The sequence below is a fragment of the Aquarana catesbeiana genome, linkage group LG06 (assembly GCF_042186555.1).
Source record: "Aquarana catesbeiana isolate 2022-GZ linkage group LG06, ASM4218655v1, whole genome shotgun sequence".
Taxonomy (NCBI): Eukaryota; Metazoa; Chordata; class Amphibia; order Anura; family Ranidae; genus Aquarana; species Aquarana catesbeiana.
In genome coordinates, this window is record NC_133329.1 from 54,333,593 (window position 1) to 54,354,323 (window position 20,731).

Consider the following 20,731-nt stretch of genomic DNA (forward strand, 5'->3'; position numbering starts at 1 on the left):
CATTGACAGTATAATTATCTGACCGGGGCTGTAATCACTAAAGCAGTTGACAGGGACAAGCTCTTTATCAGGGACATGGCCAGGGACAACTGTCAACTGAAGACCAGAAAAACCTGGTAACTGAACATACACTGAGCCCAGGAAATCATTATTGATGGACACGCCTAAGGGACCTTTCTGCTAGCCTAATTTTTATGGAAAGAAGCCTCCTCTACCGAATAATTGGTGACAGGCCCTGCTCTTATATAGCTTACCCTTTGAAGTAGATTGTGGTTCCTCCTCGTTCTTCTTTTTCCAGCTAAAACCTCTCACTGAAAAAGAAAAAAAGAATTAGTGTCTCTACGCCAACATGCTATCTTGCCTGTGTGGGGGGGGGGGGGGGGGCGCCGCTTCCAATTTTGACTATCCCATCATCCTGGACCACAAACCTTCCTCACTGTGCTATATGTTTTCTGCTGCACCATTGGCATAGTTTTATCTTCTTAGTCCTCTCCATAAAATTATCAGAAATTTGTGCTTAAAGTAGAACTATAAGCAACATTTTTTTCTTTCATTTTGGATAGAATAAGGGAGGGTTATAGCCCCGGTCAGTATATTTTTTTTACCATCCCTGTCCCATTGCAGAGATTTCCCTTCACTTCCTGCCCCATAGCCAGACAGGAAGTGCGAGGAAATCTATGCAAATTAAGGGAATCCATTGCCCCGCCCCCCGGCCCTCAGAACTAGTGTCCCCACTCGAAGATTTCAGGGCGGGGCTTAAACAGCAAGGGGTGTGGTCTTGACAGGAAGGTGTGGGTCATATTTAAATTAGGGGGTTTAGTCAGGCCTAGGGCAGCACAAAACCTAAATATACTACTGCAGCAAGCTCACACCTGATTGGCTGCTTTTGGTACAGCATATCATCATTGTCCTCTGCACAGCCATGTTGAATAAGATGTGCACACATTGGTGGATACATTTGGTCCTCTGTAACCAGTCTGGGTTATGTTTGTGCTACCTGGCATGTAGTATCCCGAAGTTCAGGTTCATGACATATCATGTCCATTGTTCCCAACTACCTTTGTTTAGTTGCTGGTTTCCCTGTAGCCAATAGAGCAAGTGATCTATTGGTTTTGTCTGGTCAGGGCTCTTTAAGCTTGGTGTTTGAACTCTCCTACTTGCTTCTGGGAGAAGGGCAGGTAGAGTCAAATGTCCAGTATGAATATTTAATTATGCCCCAGCCAATCCCCTGGAAGGATGCATCCAGAAGGTGGCTGAGGAGAGGATAAATGTTTGGGAGGCCTTCCTAAAATGTTCTTCCTCTGCTAGAAGGATTCCAGTTCTCCTGGGGCTGCTGCCCCTGGGAGGCAGCTAATGAGAGACAAGACTTGCAGTCTGGGTCTCGGCAGGTGCTGAGCTAAAGGCCTGAAGAAGGTTGCTACAGGATTTTTGCTGGAGGGCATTGTTCTGACATCTCCCTCACAAAGGATCTACCTGTGGAGGCTGGGTGGCAAACAGCTAATAGGACATTGAGTAAGTGAGTAAGACCTGATTTTAGGACTTTTAAGTTTTTTCTGCAGCTATAAAGATTTCTGCTATAAATGTGTCCTTCTATTGATTGTTATAGAAAAAGGGCAAAAAAACACTTTTTTATTTTTTTTTATTTCTGCATGGTCCGTACAACTGAGGCAGTGGCAGGGCTGTGTACTCTACCTACATACTTTGTGCCAAAAGGTGTCCCCTTTTACCGGTTCTGAAAAGTTGTAACACATGTACTGTATGTCTCTAGCCAGAAAAAGGTTTTTTATGTAACTGAGCCTCATTTATTTTTCACACTCATCTGATAAATCCTTTGGCAGCACTTCCGTACCTACTTTGGGTGCCAAGATCGTGGCCCTGCATTTGTTCTGTGGCTTCCTTGTGTTCCTGTGAAAATTTGTCCTGCTCAGGGACCTCTTGGTGACTCTTTCCACCACTGCATATCTGGATATAAAGTGATTTTTGCTCCTTTCCTGGACTTTCATTTTTACAGCAAACTTGCACCGTAAATTTATTTTCATTGCTAACTATGGCTTATTGTGGGTTCAGAGAGGGGACCACCTGATATGATTCGGAAGAAGGCCCCACCATCCTGAATGCCCAACCTTCAGGTGGCTCTCTCTGAACCTTTTTTTTTCACTCTGGTTATTTATATAGATGTCAGGGCAGTGTTGTGTAGTTTTAAGACTTGCTACATACTTTCTGCTGCAGCGGGCAGTTTGTTTTGTTTTTCCTGTTGTGTAAACTCTTAGTTAAGGTTAGTGGTGGCTGGTGCTCAAAATTTTGGGGGGGGCGCAAACAAACTGAAAAAAAAAACCCATCAATTGCAGCCACTGTGCCCATCAAACGCAGCCACTGTGCCCATCAAACGCAGCCACTGTGCCCATCAAACGCAGCCACTGTGCCCATCAAACGCAGCCACTGTGCCCATCAAACGCACCCACTGTGCCCATCAAACGCAGCCACTGTGCCCATCAAACGCACCCACTGTGCCCATCAAACGCAGCCACTGTGCCCATCAAACGCAGCCACTGTGCCCATCAAGTGCAGCCACTGTGTCCATCAAGCGCAGCCACTGTACCCATAAATTGCCGCCACTGTGCCATCAAACGCACCTACTGTACCCATCAATTGCTACCAGTGTGCCCATCAATTGTTGCCACTGTGCCCATCAATTGCCGCTACTGTGCCCCATCAATTGCTGCCAGTGTACCTATCAATTGCTGCCAGTGTGCCCATCAATTGCCGCTACTGTGCCCTATCAATTGCCGCTACTGTGCCCCATCAATTGCTGCCAGTGTGCCCATCAATTGCCGCTACTGTGCCCCATCAATTGCTGCCAGTGTACCTATCAATTGCTGCCAGTGTGCCCATCAATTGCCGCTACTGTGCCCCATCAATTGCCACTACTGTGCCCCATTAATTGCTGCCAGTGTGCCCATCAATTGCCGCTACTGTGCCCCATCAATTGCTGCCAGTGTACCTATCAATTGCTGCCACTGTGCCCATCAATTGCCGCTACTGTGCCCCATCAATTGCTGCCAGTGTACCTATCAATTGCTGCCAGTGTGCCCATCAATTGCCGCTACTGTGCCCCATCAATTGCCGCTACTGTGCCCCATCAATTGCTGCCAGTGTGCCCATCAATTGCCGCTATTGTGCCCCATCAAATGCTGCCAGTGTGCATCGCCCGGGAGTCGGGACTTACCTGTCTTACAGCGGGTTACGGTGGCGTCCTCCACGTCCACGCTCCTCGGTGTATCTGATTTATTCTACCTGAAGCACTACTGTTTTTTATTTAAAGAAGACATTCATTTTGTATGCCTGTTTTAAATATGTCATGCAAAAATAATGTATGATCTTTTATATTTTGTGTCCTTATCTGGCCTCTATATTCCAATTTCTATTTTTTATTTAAGTTCTTTATTCTCTTATGTTATCTCAGCCTGAACACATCCTAAATTTTCCACGGTTTTGTTGTAGGAAAGTCCGATCGTGTGTATACGGGGCTTTACACTTCCTTCACTGCTACAAGAACATAGCCTAGGTGCATGCCTTACTACGCCACCCAATGCGTTTCATTATAGCAAGACTTGCTCAAAGCATGGAGCCGGGTCGTCCATATAAAAGCTAAACACTCAAAATATTAACCCTTTGTCTACCTAGAGACCGCCACTTGGCAGGAGTTAGTCATTCAGTCTGAGAGTGTCGGGCCCCAGTAATAAAGTGAAAACAAATCAGAGAGGGGCACAAAAGAAGCTTTTTTGATTAATAAAGGCAAAAACAGCAACATTCACAAATGTAAGAAGTATCCTATTATCCAATATAGTTACAGTATATGAAGAGTATTACAGGGTGCTGTATCTCCCAGAGATTGCAGTGAGCACTGCTTCAGCAGAAGAGTACTCCTGGAAATGTTCTGTATTTGTTACTTAATCCTTTTTTTTTTTTGTATCAATTACGTACAGAAAAGAAAAAGGGAGGGAACGGAGAAATCTGTACATGTTGGCACCTATGCCTATCTCTTCATTTCACTTCACTATATGCAAACTGCTCACAATAGGCTCAATTCCTAAAGCTGGCTGTACAACTTTTAGATCGTTTTCATTCAGCCAGCAGGTTAACAGATTTTCAACAGATTCCTCCCGAATGGAATACAGCACAGATGGATCAATCACCCTGCTGGGCTACAGCATTCTGACGTCTGCCGGTGGGCGGTTGTCAGAGTACCCAAACAGCAGCTGCATCCAATCGGATGTCGAGGCTGTTCAGCCATCAATTTTCTGCCCAGCTCTTTTGATCTCTTCAGTCAAAGAAAGTTGGGAGGGAGGGCGCCAACAGGGCCACCCACTAAGCAAAATTTCAGCCAGTTCATCAGGAAATGGACAAAATGGAAACAAAGTGGATGGCCCGCTTTATTTAAAAAAAAAAAAAAAAAAAAGAAGATGTCATATTAGTTTAATGATCAGCTTTACCATTCTCCAGGTTTTTCTTAAGGTTTGAGGCCACTTTTTTCTCATCAATGGCTTCTAGAACATCCACCGTCAGCTCCGCTCCATAAGGTTCCATGTAGTAACTCACTATTACATCTACCGCATCATCGGTTTCTGCCTTTTCTAGCTTGCTTTTGGGGATCTTGTTGAAGCCCTTCTTAATTTCCCAGTTCATTAATTCGCTCCGAAACCTCTTGAAGCTCTTCTCACCCAGCTCATCCAAGGCCCTGAGCAGGGCATCTCGCACACTCCGTGCCATCCTCCCCTACGTGGTGCCTCAAAAGATGCCAACCTCAGCTCCGTCTGCAGCTGCTCACCTTCTCTTCCCCTTTCAAGGCAAATATGTATGTTAGTTTTTTACCAGAAAGTGAAAGTCATTTCGTTTTTTTCCCGCCTAAAAAAAAAAAAACATCACGCTGACTAAATTCAAAGATTATTCACAATGGGGTATGGCGCTCCCTATAGGATTATATGGGATGAGCAGCTACAGCGAGGGGGGGGGGGGGGGTTGTTATCCCCTTGTGTCCTGTGATAGTGTAAACTATAATGAATATCTAAATGTAGTTTGCAAAAACCACATAACCCCTAGTGGTGGTTTACGGTGACCACCAATAGAATTGTGCCAAATTAATAACAATCTTAAGTGATAGGAAAAATCATAATAAATGGTAAACACATGAGTATAGAAGGTGTGAGCTAAACACCTATAATTAATAGTGATGCAACTTCAAAGAGAGACCACCATATAGTATAGTGATTTAGCATTGAACAGAGACATAAAAGTGCACCTCTGCCTAATAGTTCAGGTATATACAAATAACACCAAACAAATTATAAATAGTGATCATAGTCCATAGGGTGATAAATTTCTGCAAAAAAACGTGTTCAAATTTTCTTCAAGCAAACCGTGACTGGAGTGCTTTCAATTGTTCTTAGTGACTTTTGTGCTCCCCCCTCAAGGGTCCCCACTCACCGGATCCAACAACCCCAAAGGGGCAAACAGCATATGATTATGTCATCCACAATCTCCTCACCACCGCGATCATGTAGGGCGCCCAGGGTAGTCTGCGATCTCCGTATTGGTGATTAGATTATATTCATGGTAGCTCCCTGAGTTTCAGGAGCCTCTTATGGAAGTAGTGTTTCCTGATAGAGCTTTGGGTATCAAATGCAGATGATTTCTGACTAAATTCAAAGCTGCCTTGTGTCAGGCAGATAAGGTCAGCTTGGTTTTTTGCAGTGAAGATCTGGTTGAACGTCTTTTCTGAGCGTTGGACATATAATGCAGCTTCGTAGATGGAGAGGACACAGACACCTCCCTCCTCCAACCACCTGAAATATAATAGCACTTCATTTCATAGAACAATGGTTTCCTCTCATAAAAATGTTTTTATCTACATGTAGAGCCACCCCTGAAGGAGCCGCTTGGTAAATCTAATGCCGCGTACACACGAGCGGACTTTACGGCAGACTTTGCCCGGCGGGCGGGATTTGGTCGGACAATTCGATCGTGTGTGGGCTCCAGCGGACTTTGTTTTCTCAAAAGTTGGACGGACTTAGATTTGAAACATGTTTTAAATCTATCCGTCGAACTCGAGTCCAGTCGAAAAGTCCGCTCGTCTGTATGCTAGTTCGACGGACAAAAAGCCACGCTAGGGCAGCTATTGGCTGCTGGCTATGAACTTCCTTGTTTTAGTCCGGTTGTACATCATCACATACGAATTCGACGGACTTTGGTGGATTGTGTGTAGGCAAGTCCGTTCATTCGGAAAGTCCATCATAAAGTCCGTCAAAGTCTGCCGGGCAAAGTCTGCCATAAAGTCCGACCGTGTGTACGCGGCATAAGTTCTCTGTTCTGCGCCTTGTCTCCAAGAACAAACTCAGACCCTCCGAAACACCTAGTTGAATGAAAATCACTGTAAGCACGAATAAAGACACAAGTGGAAAAAACTTTTATCCTGGCTGTGGGTTATTATTAGTGAATAGACACACTCCTGTTCAGCCCTTGAAGGATTTACCTCCTTCCTGACCAGGCCATTTTTTTTGCAATAAGGCACTGCGTCACTTGAACTGACAATTACACGGTCGTGTGACATTGTACCCAAAAAAAAAAAAATTGACGTCCTTTTTCCCCTACAAATAGAGCTTTCTTTTGGTGGTATTTGATCACCTCTGCGGTTTTTCTTTTTTTGGGCTATAAACAAAAATAGACCGACAATTTTGAAAAAAAAAAATATACATATATACATATTGCACCAGCACTGCATGCCTGAGCGCTGCAGTGATTGGTTGAGGGATCCGGGAACATTCCTGAATGTGGATGAGCCTGGACCCTCCTCCTCACTGCAGGGTCTCATGGTAATTGTAGTTTAGAGGGTGGAGAGCGGCTTGTGCGCATGCGCACAGGCGTCTTCACGTCCGCCTCGAGCCGGTGACGTCACACGCCGGCTCGTTGGAGGGCTGATATAAACCGGCTATTCAGGCTGTCAGTTCAGCCGGAGGGAGATACTGGATCTGTGACCACTGAATAGAGAGGTAAGACGCTGTAGAATTGGACCCATGACTTATTAACTAACCTTATGCTATCCTTCAACTGTGCACTAATCTGTCTTTACTTGGAGGCTACTGGTCTATATTATCCATGTCTATGACGATCGGTGTCTCTATTCCTATCTAGCTGTGTGGCATCGCTCTTTGCAGCTGACCCATAATACATTACTTTGCTTGTATTAAGTAATTTAAGTATGGAGAGCTTGTCTCCTGCAACCTATTCTATCTATTATTTCATTTATTTATTCCTTTGCTGACGCTCAGCTACCATTCTGGGATAGTCAGCCATATTCTACAGTGCCTCCATTCTTCTCATAGGCATACCTAACAACCCACGTTAGTTATCATGTAATCCTATTTACTCACTTTTTTCACCTTTAATATCATAAACATTACAACTATATACTAAAAATCCCCTATTATCATTTTTCAGTCTTCCCCAGCAGAAAACTTCATATAGGGTCTGACCATAACCCTTTAAACATCATTGTGTTCTATGGACTATTAGATAACCAAACGAATAGAAAACTCAGTGTAAGTATATATATACATATATAAATCCTTTTTAGTAAGAGATGTTCCTTTTCCCATCCCCAACCCTTCCCCCCCCTCATCCCTTTTCTCCCCCCACCCCCCCTCCCCCTCATTCCTCCCTTCTCCCCCCCCCCCCATTCCTCCACACCAAATTACCTTTATATATTCAATCCAGAAATGTAATCCTTGGCAAATCTATTGTCCCTCAGTGTCTCCCTATCAGCCCTCTATGACCTTGCCAAACTGACCCCCTTGGATCCGGTCTTTTGGGACCAAGTTAGGGGCTCTGCCAGGTGGCTCATGGGTACTATTACCGCATGGGGTAAGTGTCTAGTTTATTTCATGCAAATAGGTTTAATATCCCAATTAACACTTTGTATGTATAATTTCCTTGAATATTTTGTGAATTGTTGTTATAATTCTGCTTTTTCATTTATTTAGTGGTCTCAGCATAACAAACTCCTTGCACATCCCCTGAGGAAGCTTGAGTAGTGAAACATGTCGGGCTAGTGTGCAATATTCTTTGCTGTGATTCAATATTCCTCTGTATATGATGCTTACCACCAAATGCCTGTAATTCCATATTGTCTAGTTACAGTATGTCTTGTTTGTTTTCCCCCTTTTTTTAAATATATTTTGATAATAAATACTATATTTTATTCATAAGAAGTCAATTGTATATCTTCATATCTGACACCGCAAAAATCCCCCCTAATCTCCTTTTTTGATTTAGTCTTCATTGGGATGAGGTGTCTTTAGGAAGGGTGTTGTTTTCACCAACCGGACCAACAACTGAGATTCATACATATTTTTCCTTTTTGTCATAATAAATATTCAAAAAAAAAAAAAATTTTAAACAAATTTCTTCATCAGTTTAGACTGATATGTATTCTTCTACATGTTTTTAGTAAAAAAAAAAAAAAATTACAATAAGCTTATATTGATTGGTTTGCGCAACAGTTATAGCATCTACAAAATAGGGAATAGATTTATGGCATTTTTATGCCATTTTTATTATTTATTTATTTTTTACTAGTGATAACGGTGATTTTTATCAGGACTGCAACATCTTTGCGACGGACAGATCGGATACTTTTCACACATTTTTGGGACCAGTGACATTTATACAGCGATCAGTGCTATAAAAAATGCACTGATTACTGTGTAAATGTCACTGGCAGGCTAAGAGGTGCCTCTTTAACTAGCAAAGGGGCGAAGGCTTTGGGGCAGCAAAGGTTAGGGGTTAGTCTTTAGTCTTATCTCTTCAGTTGGCTAAAATGTTGGAGCTCTTTAACCGTCGGAGCCCTTTGAGGCAGTCAATAAGGCCTGCAGGCAGTAATGTAGCAATGGAGTAGCTGACTAGATGGTTCCTAATGGCTCAGTCTCTAAGGACGGTAGTAGACAATGGCCGACGGCCTCTCACCAGACTCAGCAATGCAGTGGCACCTCTGGGCGGTTGTCCCTTCACTCTCAGTTGCCCGTGGTAACCTCTGAAACGGCAGGGACTGTACCCTGGCAGCAGCTGTGTCCTTCAGCTTTCAAAACACAGTGCAGTGCTCTAGTCTTCCTGACAGTAATGGCTCTCCAGTGGCTCGATCTCTCTCCCTTCTCCCCTGGAAACTCTGCCCTGAGGTGACTTACTTTGCCTGGGAAAAAATAAACTCTCGTCCAATCTGGTTGTCTGTGTCCAAGCTAGCTGGGGGCTGTAGTCCATGTCCAATCAATTTTATGGGTCACACTGTCTCTGGGGCAACATTTCCCATGATGCTCCTCAGGTTCTTCTAATTGGCTCTTGGTGCTGCTAAGAGGGAGGGAAAGACAAAGCGGCTGGCAGACTAAGATCACAGAGAGTCCGCTGTCCTCCCCTGTAGTTGCTCTGGTCCTCTCTGGACCCCACTGTTGACAGGCGGAGAGGCGAGTGGGCAGGAAAACTGAAAGCCGCTCTATCTCTCTGGGGGGGGGTCAGCCACCCACAGCACTGCCGCTCTGTTCCCTGTTCTGGCAGCATGAGGGGATGAGAGGGGGGAGGAGGGGTGTCCACTACACCCACTACACATTCCTCCCACCAAAGAATCTTTGGTCCCCAAAGGAGTGACAGAGTCAGTATAATATACAAGTAAAAGGCGCAAAACTTTAGTACCTCAGTAGTAACCATTTATAAACCATGATAGTCCAAACAGGTATAGATGAGTATAGAGTCCATATGTCAGGGCTGTCACCATTGGAGACCAGAAGCCAATTCCTGTAAAGCTGAGAGAAAACCAGGAAAGGGGTGCCTCTGAGTGTATAAGTAAAACATTTTAATAGTAAAACACAATATCAACTCACATGGGAGCAGGTATGGTAGAGTACATCTCTGGGCTGAGTAGTGTCCAGGAACTTCTCCTGAAGTCCTCTCTTGTAACCGCTGAAGGTGGAGGACTTCAGGAGCCCCAGCTCTTAGCACTACAGGCATTGACAGCTCACCACCCCATCCTTCCTGGGATCTGACGTGCTCCACATCGTCAGGGAGAAGTGGAACTATTGTGACCTGGTCACCCATCCTGCTCTTGGACACTACTCAGCCCAGAGATGTACTCTAAAATACCTGCTCCCATGTGAGTTGGTATTGTGTTTTATTATTAAAGTGTTTTACTTATACACTCAGAGGCGCCCCTTTCCTTGTTTTCTTTTAGAGTCAGTATAATGTCCATAACCTGATACAAGCTCTCAAAATACATCAGGAGGCAAAAGCATTTTAATACAAATAAGAGAACAAGCAAATGACATGTGCATTTGAATCTGGCAAGGTAACCTCCCACCATTTGCCATAAGCGGTGAGGTTATCTTGCCCATAAGCCACCGATATCGGATGGCCCACTTAGATGTGCCAGGGAGTAAGTTGGAGTTGCCTTCCACCGAATCGGACTGAATCGAATCCACTGGATGGGTCGGCCCTTTGTGAGTTCTTTATGAGGAGAAGATAGCTTCCTCAGAACTTTCGCCTAAAGTATCATAAGTCAGTCTTTTAGGGGGCCAGATTCTTTGTTTTTGTCTCTGCTCTTTGTGCTTGGATGATTCTGGTTTTGGGAGAGCCGTACCTCTGCGACAGCTGGTAGAACCGGCTAAACCAGTCAGGTTGGCGTTTTTTTTCCTCAACCACCCCCACCCTCAACTCAGATGACCCAGTAAATAGGCTATGGGCGCATGCATGGCCGAGGGATAAATATACTAATTACTAGGATGTATCCATTATGGAAACTTGGGACTGTTTATACTGTACTTGGTGATGCGATGCCGAAACATATGAGTTCCATGTAACTGTTTTTCTGCTAGTTGATATATGACCAGCATTTGGACACTTGTATTGCACATAAGAGACTCTGCTGGTCATTGATGGATAAATGGTGGCTTACCACGCCTCTACATTTACCTATCACAGGATTTACAGATGTGATCTGTGTTGAAACATCACAAGTTTTGACACGCAATCTACTGGCATATACATGCATGAATATGTTTTCAAGTATAGCATGCAAGGGGGACTGTATGACATTGAAATCCTCCCCTGGACCACGCTATTGTTCATCTGCTATCAACTTCTATATATGATCTACATTGTTTACATGAAGGGTTTGCAACGTCTTGAAATATAGACTGCATACCATCCTACTTTAGTGTGCGAGGGAGGTGGATCAACATCTGCATAGCCTCTCCCCCCTTTTCATTGTGCCCTCCTCTAGACCACACTATATGATCTGCATGGTTAACATATGTTCAAAATTTTATGGAGCCACATATATATCCCAATGGACATTAATCCCTATATAGACACTAAATGCTTTGTGTCCTACCAATCAATGCACGATATGACTATCTAAACTTCCATGGACATTTTTCTTTTTTCTTGATTTTTGTAAGGGCGTCACATTTATTACACAGAGAGCTGCTGTTGCATCACCAAGGACAATATATTTTGACCATAGCATATACAATATGCACTAGGGCAAGGGTCTTCAAACTACGGCCCTCCAGTTGTTCAAGAACTACAATTCCCATCATGCCTAGCCATGTCTGTGAATGTCAGAGTTTTACAATGCCTAATGGGATGTGTAGTTCCGCAACAGCTGGAGGGCCGTAGTTTCAGCATCCCTGCACTAGGGCATTTGTTTGAGTATAGTGGAGGTGTTTTAGAAATTGTTTTTTAACATTTGTGTACAATAAAGTGGATTAATACAATGCTTTGGCTACTGAGATTTTTGCATGTATAGACCCTTTTTCATATCTGGTTGAGTCCACAACTAGTATTTTAGTTTTTGACGTTTCATGACTCTGATTTACTTGGCTCTTCCTTTGGCATTGTAGCCACACTTTCGGATTGTCTTTCAGAGGTTCTTACAACAAGATAGACATGTAATGGGATATCTGTGGGGTGAATAATTAGACATTATCCCTAAGTGACCATAAAATAGTTGGCCACTGTGTCCCTTCTTTTCCCCATCACCACCCCCCCCCCCCCCCCCCAAGTGGTAATTGTCAAGGTGGAATAATGTATGTAAGAAATGCATTAGTCTTATTAGCCATCCCAAGTCATGGAATGACAAATATAGAAATATTCTGTGTATGAAGAACTTAATTGTTTGGACATTTAGACTACATTTAAAAAAAATGGACAGTGAGACATAATGTGTGCATGGCAGAGGGCACTGGAACTCTTTGAAGGAACTCTTTGATTGCACCTTGCCCTTCCTAAATAAGTCCCTCAAAAAGGTTCTCCAACTAGTGAGGTCCATTCAGTAGTATACAGCTTATTAACTTCCATGGGGCCTTGTGAAGATTGAGACCATTTCTGAGATCAGCTGTACTGGCACAGACTGTTATATGCAGTAGGGGCTACTGTAGATACCCTGTAGATTTAAGCCTAGTACACATGAGCCGAATCTCGGGCGGCATCAATGGAAACCGGCCAACGTTTTGCCCATGTGTACTGGAGCCAGTCCTTCTGTCGAAGGGCCATGTGCAACCCGCCGAGTTGAGCGAAAAAAAAATCAGTGTGTACTAGGCTTCAGTTCTATAAGAATCTATGGCAAAAAAACCTTCCCTGACAATCAATCTGTTCCATCATATCTGATTATTGATTACTTACCATGTATGTTAATAAGCTGCAAACCTGTAAATCATTGCACAGCCTGAAAACAGTTTTGATTGTTCATTTTTGTAAATATAACAACAAATATGTAAGAGTGGGCTTATTTTAAACTCTCTTTATCTCTAATGGGTTAGATTAGTACACATAGGCGTGCGCAGGGGGTGTGCCGGGTGTGCCTGGGCACACCCTAATCACCGCTTGATGTGCAGATTCCTTCTGCTGATATTGCACCAATGCCCCTGAACAAGGCTCCTAAAAAAATTGCAGAAAATTAAAATAATAAAAATAAAAAGCTAGTGACACTGTCCATGGCCCTACTGACACCAACCTCTGCTCTACTGAGAAGTCCACTGCTCTAGTGACACCGTCCATGTTTTAATACATTTGATGTGCACACCCTAATGCGATAGGCTGCGCACACCTATGTTAGTACAGCATTTTAATTGTGGGCAGTGGCTTAAGAAAACTACTTGTTTCACGGCCAAGACCAAAGAGCTGTCAAAGGACGTCAGGAATAAGATTGTAGACCTGCACAAGGCTGGAATGGGCTACAAGACCATCATCAAGAAGCTTGGTGACAACTGTTGAAGCGATTATTCGCAAATGGAAGAAATACAAAATAACCATCAATTGCTCAGTCTGAAGCTCCATGCAAGGTTTTGCCTCATGGGGTGAGGATGATCATGAGAAAAGTGAGGGATCCGCCGAGAACTACACTGGAGAAGTTTGTGCATGATTTCAAGGCAGTTGGTACCACAGTCACCAAACAAACCATCGGTAACACAATATGTAGCCGTGGATTGAAATCCTGCAGCGCCCGCCAGGCCCCCCTCCTCAAGAAGGTACATGTAAAGGCCCATCTGAAGTTTTTCCAATGAACATCTAAATGATTCAGATTAGGATTGGGAGAAAGTGCTGTGGTCAGACAAGACCAAAATTGAGCTCTTTGGTATTAACTTGACTCACCGTGTTTGGAGGAAGAAAAATGCTGATTATGACCCTAAGAACACCATTCCTACCAGGGCTGATCCTACCCGGGGTGCGCAGGGTGCTTTGCACCCGGGCGCCTGCAGAGGTGGGGGCGCCATAGTGCCAGAGTTCTCTCCTCCCTCCTTCTCGCCTTGTGAGTGTCCGTCCAGAACACTAGTGTGAGCGCAGTCCAGCCTGGCAGTGCTCGGGGAGAGGGGCGCTCTTTTTCCTGACATGAGGGTTCTAGTCAGTGGCTGCTGAGTGCTGATGTGTGGGAATGAATTCCTCACACTGGGATCCCGCACTGTCTCCACCAACTCCAGTTGGAATGCCTCCCCCTCCCATCTCTATCTCGGGCTGCAAGGAGAGAGAACCGAGGTGAGTCACATTTTTCAGTGTGCTGTGTGTGGGAATGGTATCCCCAGCACACCTTTACATGTGCTCTGGGCTGCCCCTGCTAGGAGATGTTTTATGGAAAGATAGATTACATAGGATACACAGGCCCTGTCCCTTCCTGCACCTCAGTAGTCCATCTACAGATATGATGTATAATGAGATGTACTAAGAGCTCTTTCACACTGACAGTGCGGGGGCGTTGGCGGTAATGCGCCGCAACTTTTAGTGGCACTTTACTGTCGCTTTAGAGGTACATTTAACCCCCACTAAAGGGTTCAAAGGCGCAACTGCGGAGGCGCTTTGCAGGCACTGCCCATTGATTTCAATGGGCAAAGGCGCTTTAGGAGCTTTGTATACACCGCTCCTAAAGCGACTCAAAGAAGCTACTTGCAGGAATTTTTTGGACGTCGTGCCAGTGCTCTGCTCCAGTGTGAAAGAAAGCATTCGGGCTCTCACACTGGGATTGTAGATAAGGCTTTTTCTAGGCGCTATTTTTAACACTGAAGCGCCTGAAAAACGCCTCCAGTGTGAAAGGGGTCTAATGGACCATCTCCTGTACTATGACTGCAGTAAGGATGAGCTCCAGCGTGTTCGCAAGCTGCACGTGCAGAGCCCGCCAGGAAGTCGGCACTGCACAGCGCTAATCACAGGCAGTGAGACATTTCCCAATGTGCGGCTGCAGAGATTGGGAAATGTGTCACTGCCTGCGATTAGCGCTGTGCAGTGCCGACTTCCTGGTGGGCTCTGCAAGTGCAGCTTGCGAACACGCCGGAGCTCATCCTTAGTCTGCAGTCTCGGACCATCTCCTGTAGTATGTCTGCAGTCTCTGACCATCTCCTATACTATGTCTGCAGTCTTTGACCATCTCCTATACTATGTCTGCAGTCTCGGACCATCTCCTGTACTATGTCTGCAGTCTCTGACCATCTCCTGTACTATGTCTGCAGTCTCTGACCATCTCCTGTACTATGTCTGCAGTCTCTGACCATCTCTTGTACTATGTCTGTAGTCTCTGACCATCTCCTGTATTATGTCTGCAGTCTTTGACCATCTCCTGTACTATGTCTGCAGTCTTTGACCATCTCCTGTACTATGTCTGCAGTCTCTGACCATCTCCTGTAACATGTCTGCAGTCTCTAACCGTCTCCTATATCATGTCTGCAGTCTCTGACCATCACCTGTACTATGTCTGCAGTCTCTGACCATCTCCTGTACTATGTCTGCAGTCTCTGACCATCTCCTGTATTATGTCTGCAGTCTCTGACCATCTCCTGTACTATGTCTGCAGTCTCTAACTGTCTCCTATATCATGTCTGCAGTCTCAGACCATCTCCTATACTATGTCTGCAGTCTCTGACCATCTCCTGTATTATGTCTGCAGTCTCTGACCATCTCCTGTAGTATGTCTGCAGTCTCTGACCATCTCTCGTACTATGTCTGCAGTCTTTGACCATCTCCTGTATTATGTCTGCGGTCTCTGACCATCTCCTGTACTATGTCTGCAGTCTCTGACCATCTCCTGTACGGAAGCAGCAGCCTCTCTGCACATGCCCCCCCCCCCCCCCCTGCTGAGTCAGACCAGGAGCTCTCCAATCAGCAGGGAGCAGGAACTTTTCAATTGAGAGGCTTATAGGGGTTGTGTTGAGCCTCTGAAGACCACAGCAAGGGTGCCACTCTGCAGCATGCTGGCAGAGGACAGGATTTTCTACTCAGGCTGTGGCTGCTTTATAAAAAAAAGAAAAAGAAACACAACTGTAAAACTTTGCGCATCTTTTGGGATGTAGCAATATGGGTAGGTGACAATGACAAGGAAATGGCACCAACATCCCTGTAGATAAGTGTAGACAAGGGAAATTTTTGAGGGTGCCGGCAAAACAAGAAGAAGTCATTTCAATACTCCGCAATATGTATAAAAAAATGACAAGATTTTTATTGCTACATACAAGACAAAGTTAAAAGGTTTTTTTGGTACAGTGGAATCTCGGATTGCGAGTAACGCGGTTAACAAGCGTTTCGCAATACAAGCACTGTATTTTTAAAAAACGTAACTCGATTTATGAGTGTTGTCTCGCAAAAGGAGCACGATTCAGGCCAAAGCGGTGGGCAGTATCGCTTTTGGCCTGAGGTGGGGGGGGGGGGGGCGCCGGAGCCGAGCAGAGCCGAACGTCCGGAAATGCACGGAAAGGCCCCGAGTACAGCACGGCTGACCTCGGCAAATCTCGGGTAGGAAGTCTTTCCGAGGTTTGCCGAGGTCAGCCGAACTGTTCTCGGGCCTTTTCGGCTGTTTCCGAGGCTCTCCAGCACCCCCCCCCCCGCCTCTGCCCGCATGTGGTATTGCATCCCATTGAAGTCAATGCGGAATGAATTATTTTCCTTTCCATTGACTTCAATGGGAAAACTCGCTTTGATATGCGAGTACTTTGGATTACGAGCATTCTCCTGGAACGGATTATACTCCTAATCCGAGGTTCCACTGTATAAGATATGTGCACATGTACAAGGAAACATCTAGAATTCAAAGCAGATGACAACATTGAATCACTCGGCAATATCATTGGAGTGATTGTCCCGACATGTTTCGCCACTCTGGGCTCATCAAGGGATGTTTTAAAGACAATTAGATGTAACACTGCATAGAACGAAACAAAATTAAAAACATTACATTGACTTAGAATACAATACAAAAAAAAAATAGGAAATAAAAATAATAATGGCACGGTAGAGTAGGCTGTCGACTACCATGCCCATCACCAACCGCTCACCCATATGAGGATCTTTTGCTTGCGACTCAATGTCAAGTAAAACCGTCACTGGGTAGTGCACATAGGGAGATGCCAAATAGGGCCCGAAAAAATTGTTCGGCTGGAATCTAGCCAAAGGAGTAGTGCAAAAATTAATAAAAGAAAATATCCTAAGTGAAATATAAATCTACTATAAAAAATAGTTTAAGTGAAAGGGAGTGAAGGGGGGAGGAGAGGGGAAAAGAAGGGGGGGGGGGAGGGGGATCTTTTATTTTGATGCACCTGAAATGCATTTAGCTGATTTTAACTGAAAGTTCAATTGGACATTAAATGCCCGATTTCTCTGACCATCTCCTGTATCATGTCTGCAGTCTCTGACCATCTCCTGTATCATGTCTGCAGTCTCTGACCATCTCCTATAATATGTCTGCAGTCTCTGACCATATCCTGTATCATGTCTGCAGTCTCTGACCATCTCCTGTATTATGTCTGCAGTCTCTGACCGTCTCCTGTAATATGTCTGCAGTCTCTGACCATCTCCTGTATCATGTCTGCAGTCTCTGACCGTCTCCTGTAATATGTCTGCAGTCTCTGACCATCTCCTGTAGCATGTCTGCAGTCTCTGACCATCTCCTGTATCATGCCTGCAGTCTCTAACCGTCTCCTGTATCATGTCTGCAGTCTCTGACCATCTCCTGTAATATGTCTGCAGTCTCTGACCATCTCCTGTATCATGTCTGCAGTCTCTGACCATCTCCTGTATCATGTCTGCAGTCTCTGACCATCTCCTGTATCATGTCTGCAGTCTCTGACCATCTCCCGTAATATGTCTGTGGTCTCTGGCCATCTCCTGTATCATGTCTGCAGTCTCTGACCATCTCCTGTATCATGTCTGCAGTCTCTGATCATCTCCTGTATCATGTCTGCAGTCTCTGATCATCTCCTGTATCATGTCTGCAGTCTCTGATCATCTCCTGTATCATGTCTGCAGTCTCTGTCCATCTCCTGTATCATGCCTGCAGTCTCTGACCATCTCCTGTACCATGTCTGCAGTCTCTGACCATCTCCTGTATCATGTCTGCAGTCTCTGACCATCTCCTGTATCATGTCTGCAGTCTCTGACCATCTCCTGTATCATGTCTGAAGTCTCTGACCATCTCCTGTATCATGTCTGCAGTCTCTGACCATCTCTTGTATTATGTCTGCAGTCTCTGACCGTCTCCTGTACTATGTCTGCAGTCTCTGACCATCTCCTGTACCATGTCTGCAGTCTCTGACCATCTCCTGTATCATGTCTGCAGTCTCTGACCATCTCCTGTATCATGTCTGCAGTCTCTGACCATCTCCCGTAATATGTCTGTGGTCTCTGGCCATCTCCTGTATCATGTCTGCAGTCTCTGACCATCTCCTGTATCATGTCTGCAGTCTCTGATCATCTCCTGTATCATGTCTGCAGTCTCTGATCATCTCCTGTATCATGTCTCTAGTCTCTGACCATCTCCTGTATCATATCTGCAGTCTCTGACCATCTCCTGTATCATGTCTGCAGTCTCTGACCATCTCCTGTATCATGTCTGCAGTCTCTGACCATCTCCTGTATCATGTCTGCAGTCTCTGACCATCTCCTGTATTATGTCTGCAGTCTCTGACCGTCTCCTGTAATATGTCTGCAGTCTCTGACCATCTCCTGTATCATGTCTGCAGTCTCTGACCGTCTCCTGTTTTATGTTTGCAGTCTCTGACCATCTCCTGTAATATGTCTGCAGTCTCTGACCATCTCCTTTAATATGTCTGCAGTCTCTGACCATCTCCTGTATCATGTCTGCAGTCTCTGACCGTCTCCTGTAATATGTCTGCAGTCTCTGACCATCTCCTGTAGCATGTCTGCAGTCTCTGACCATCTCCTGTATCATGCCTGCAGTCTCTAACCGTCTCCTGTATCATGTCTGCAGTCTCTGACCATCTCCTGTAATATGTCTGCAGTCTCTGACCATCTCCTGTATCATGTCTGCAGTCTCTGACCATCTCCTGTAATATGTCTGCAGTCTCTGACCATCTCCTGTATCATGTCTGCAGTCTCTGACCATCTCCTGTATCATGTCTGCAGTCTCTGACCATCTCCTGTATCATGTCTGCAGTCTCTGACCATCTCCCGTAATATGTCTGTGGTCTCTGGCCATCTCCTGTATCATGTCTGCAGTCTCTGACCATCTCCTGTATCATGTCTGCAGTCTCTGATCATCTCCTGTATCATGTCTGCAGTCTCTGATCATCTCCTGTATCATGTCTGCAGTCTCTGTCCATCTCCTGTATCATGCCTGCAGTCTCTGACCATCTCCTGTACCATGTCTGCAGTCTCTGACCATCTCCTGTATCATGTCTGCAGTCTCTGACCATCTCCTGTATCATGTCTGCAGTCTCTGACCATCTCCTGTATCATGTCTGAAGTCTCTGACCATCTCCTGTATCATGTCTGCAGTCTCTGACCATCTCTTGTATTATGTCTGCAGTCTCTGACCGTCTCCTGTACTATGTCTGCAGTCTCTGACCATCTCCTGTACCATGTCTGCAGTCTCTGACCATCTCCTGTATCATGTCTGCAGTCTCTGACCATCTCCTGTATCATGTCTGCAGTCTCTGACCGTCTCCTGTATTATGTCTGCAGTTTCTGACAATCTCCTGTACTATGTCTGCAGTCTCTGACCATCTCTTGTAATATGTCTGCAGTCTCTGACCGTCTCCTGTAGTATGTAAAAGAAAAAAACTGCGCTGTTTCCAAACCTACAACTACAGCTGCAGCTCAAAGTGAAATGTACACAAGCATAAAGAGATAAACGTAAGGAGCTGCGCTTCTCAAAAAACATAGTTACATAGTAGGTGAGGTTAAAAAAAGACACAAGTCCATCAAGGCCAACCTATGTGTGTGATTATATGTCAGTATTACATTGTATATCCCTGTATGTTGCGGTCGTTCAGGTGCTTATCTAATAGTTTTTTTGAAATTATCGATGCTCCCCGCTGAGACCACCGCCTGTGGAAGGGGATTCCACATCCTTGCCGCCCTTACAGTAAAGAAACCTCTACGCAGTAAAACTGCATTTCTTCTAATTTTAATGAGTGGCCACGAGTCTTGTTAAATTCCCTTACGTGACGTAAAAGGCTGCCAGGGAACATCAGAAGGAGAGCGTAGCTGCACTGGACACAGCGAGTGAATAATAGAGCATTGAACCCTCACTGTGTCCTATTATAGAACTCCCAGCACAGCAGGGTATCAATATTATAATAAATCACACAGGCAGCACAGTAAGTGCTCGTTTTATTTGTTTTTTTTGTTTTTTTCGTTTATCAGATCATTTCATTTAGATGCGGCATTCGTTATTTCAAATAAATTCGTTACGTTCAGTTTGCCAAATTTGAAAGGAAATTCCAATACCTATAATTTAACAGTTTATAACTATTATTATAGGTTATTATTATTTATTATTAAAATAATAATAATAAAAACTATAATAATGGTTAATAATTTAATTATGTTAGAAAATACGATAAACAAAATTATCCAAATGTTTTTTGTTCTTTCGAATTTCGTTTCAGAAATTTTTTAATGAAAAAATTCAAATAGTATTTCGTTCATTCAAAAGCAGAGCCATGATAGGGATATGATAGAGATAATATAGAGCCATGATAGGGATTTGATAGAGATATTATAGAGCTATGATAGGGCCATGATAGGGATATGATAGAGCCATGATATAGCTATGATAGGGATATGGTGGAGATATGATAGAGCCATGCTAGAGCCATGGTAGAGGCATGATAGGGATATAATAGGGCCATGGTAGAACCATGGTAAAGCCATGGTAGGGATATGATAGCGCTATGATAAGGCCATGATAGGGCCA

The 20,731-nt window shown here is 44.5% G+C and overlaps 1 protein-coding gene across 1 annotated transcript in view; it reads right to left on the reverse strand.

Annotated features, from left to right (window-relative positions):
* LOC141147959 (apoptosis-associated speck-like protein containing a CARD) overlaps positions 1-20,731 on the reverse strand; it is a 67,151-nt gene that overhangs the window by 4,113 nt on the left and 42,307 nt on the right. The window contains exons 4-5 of the mRNA XM_073635117.1: positions 4,494-4,776; positions 255-311 (exon numbers count right to left, since the gene is read on the reverse strand). Coding sequence (XP_073491218.1) covers positions 255-311; positions 4,494-4,776 — 340 coding nt within the window. The remainder of the gene's footprint in view (positions 1-254; positions 312-4,493; positions 4,777-20,731) is intronic.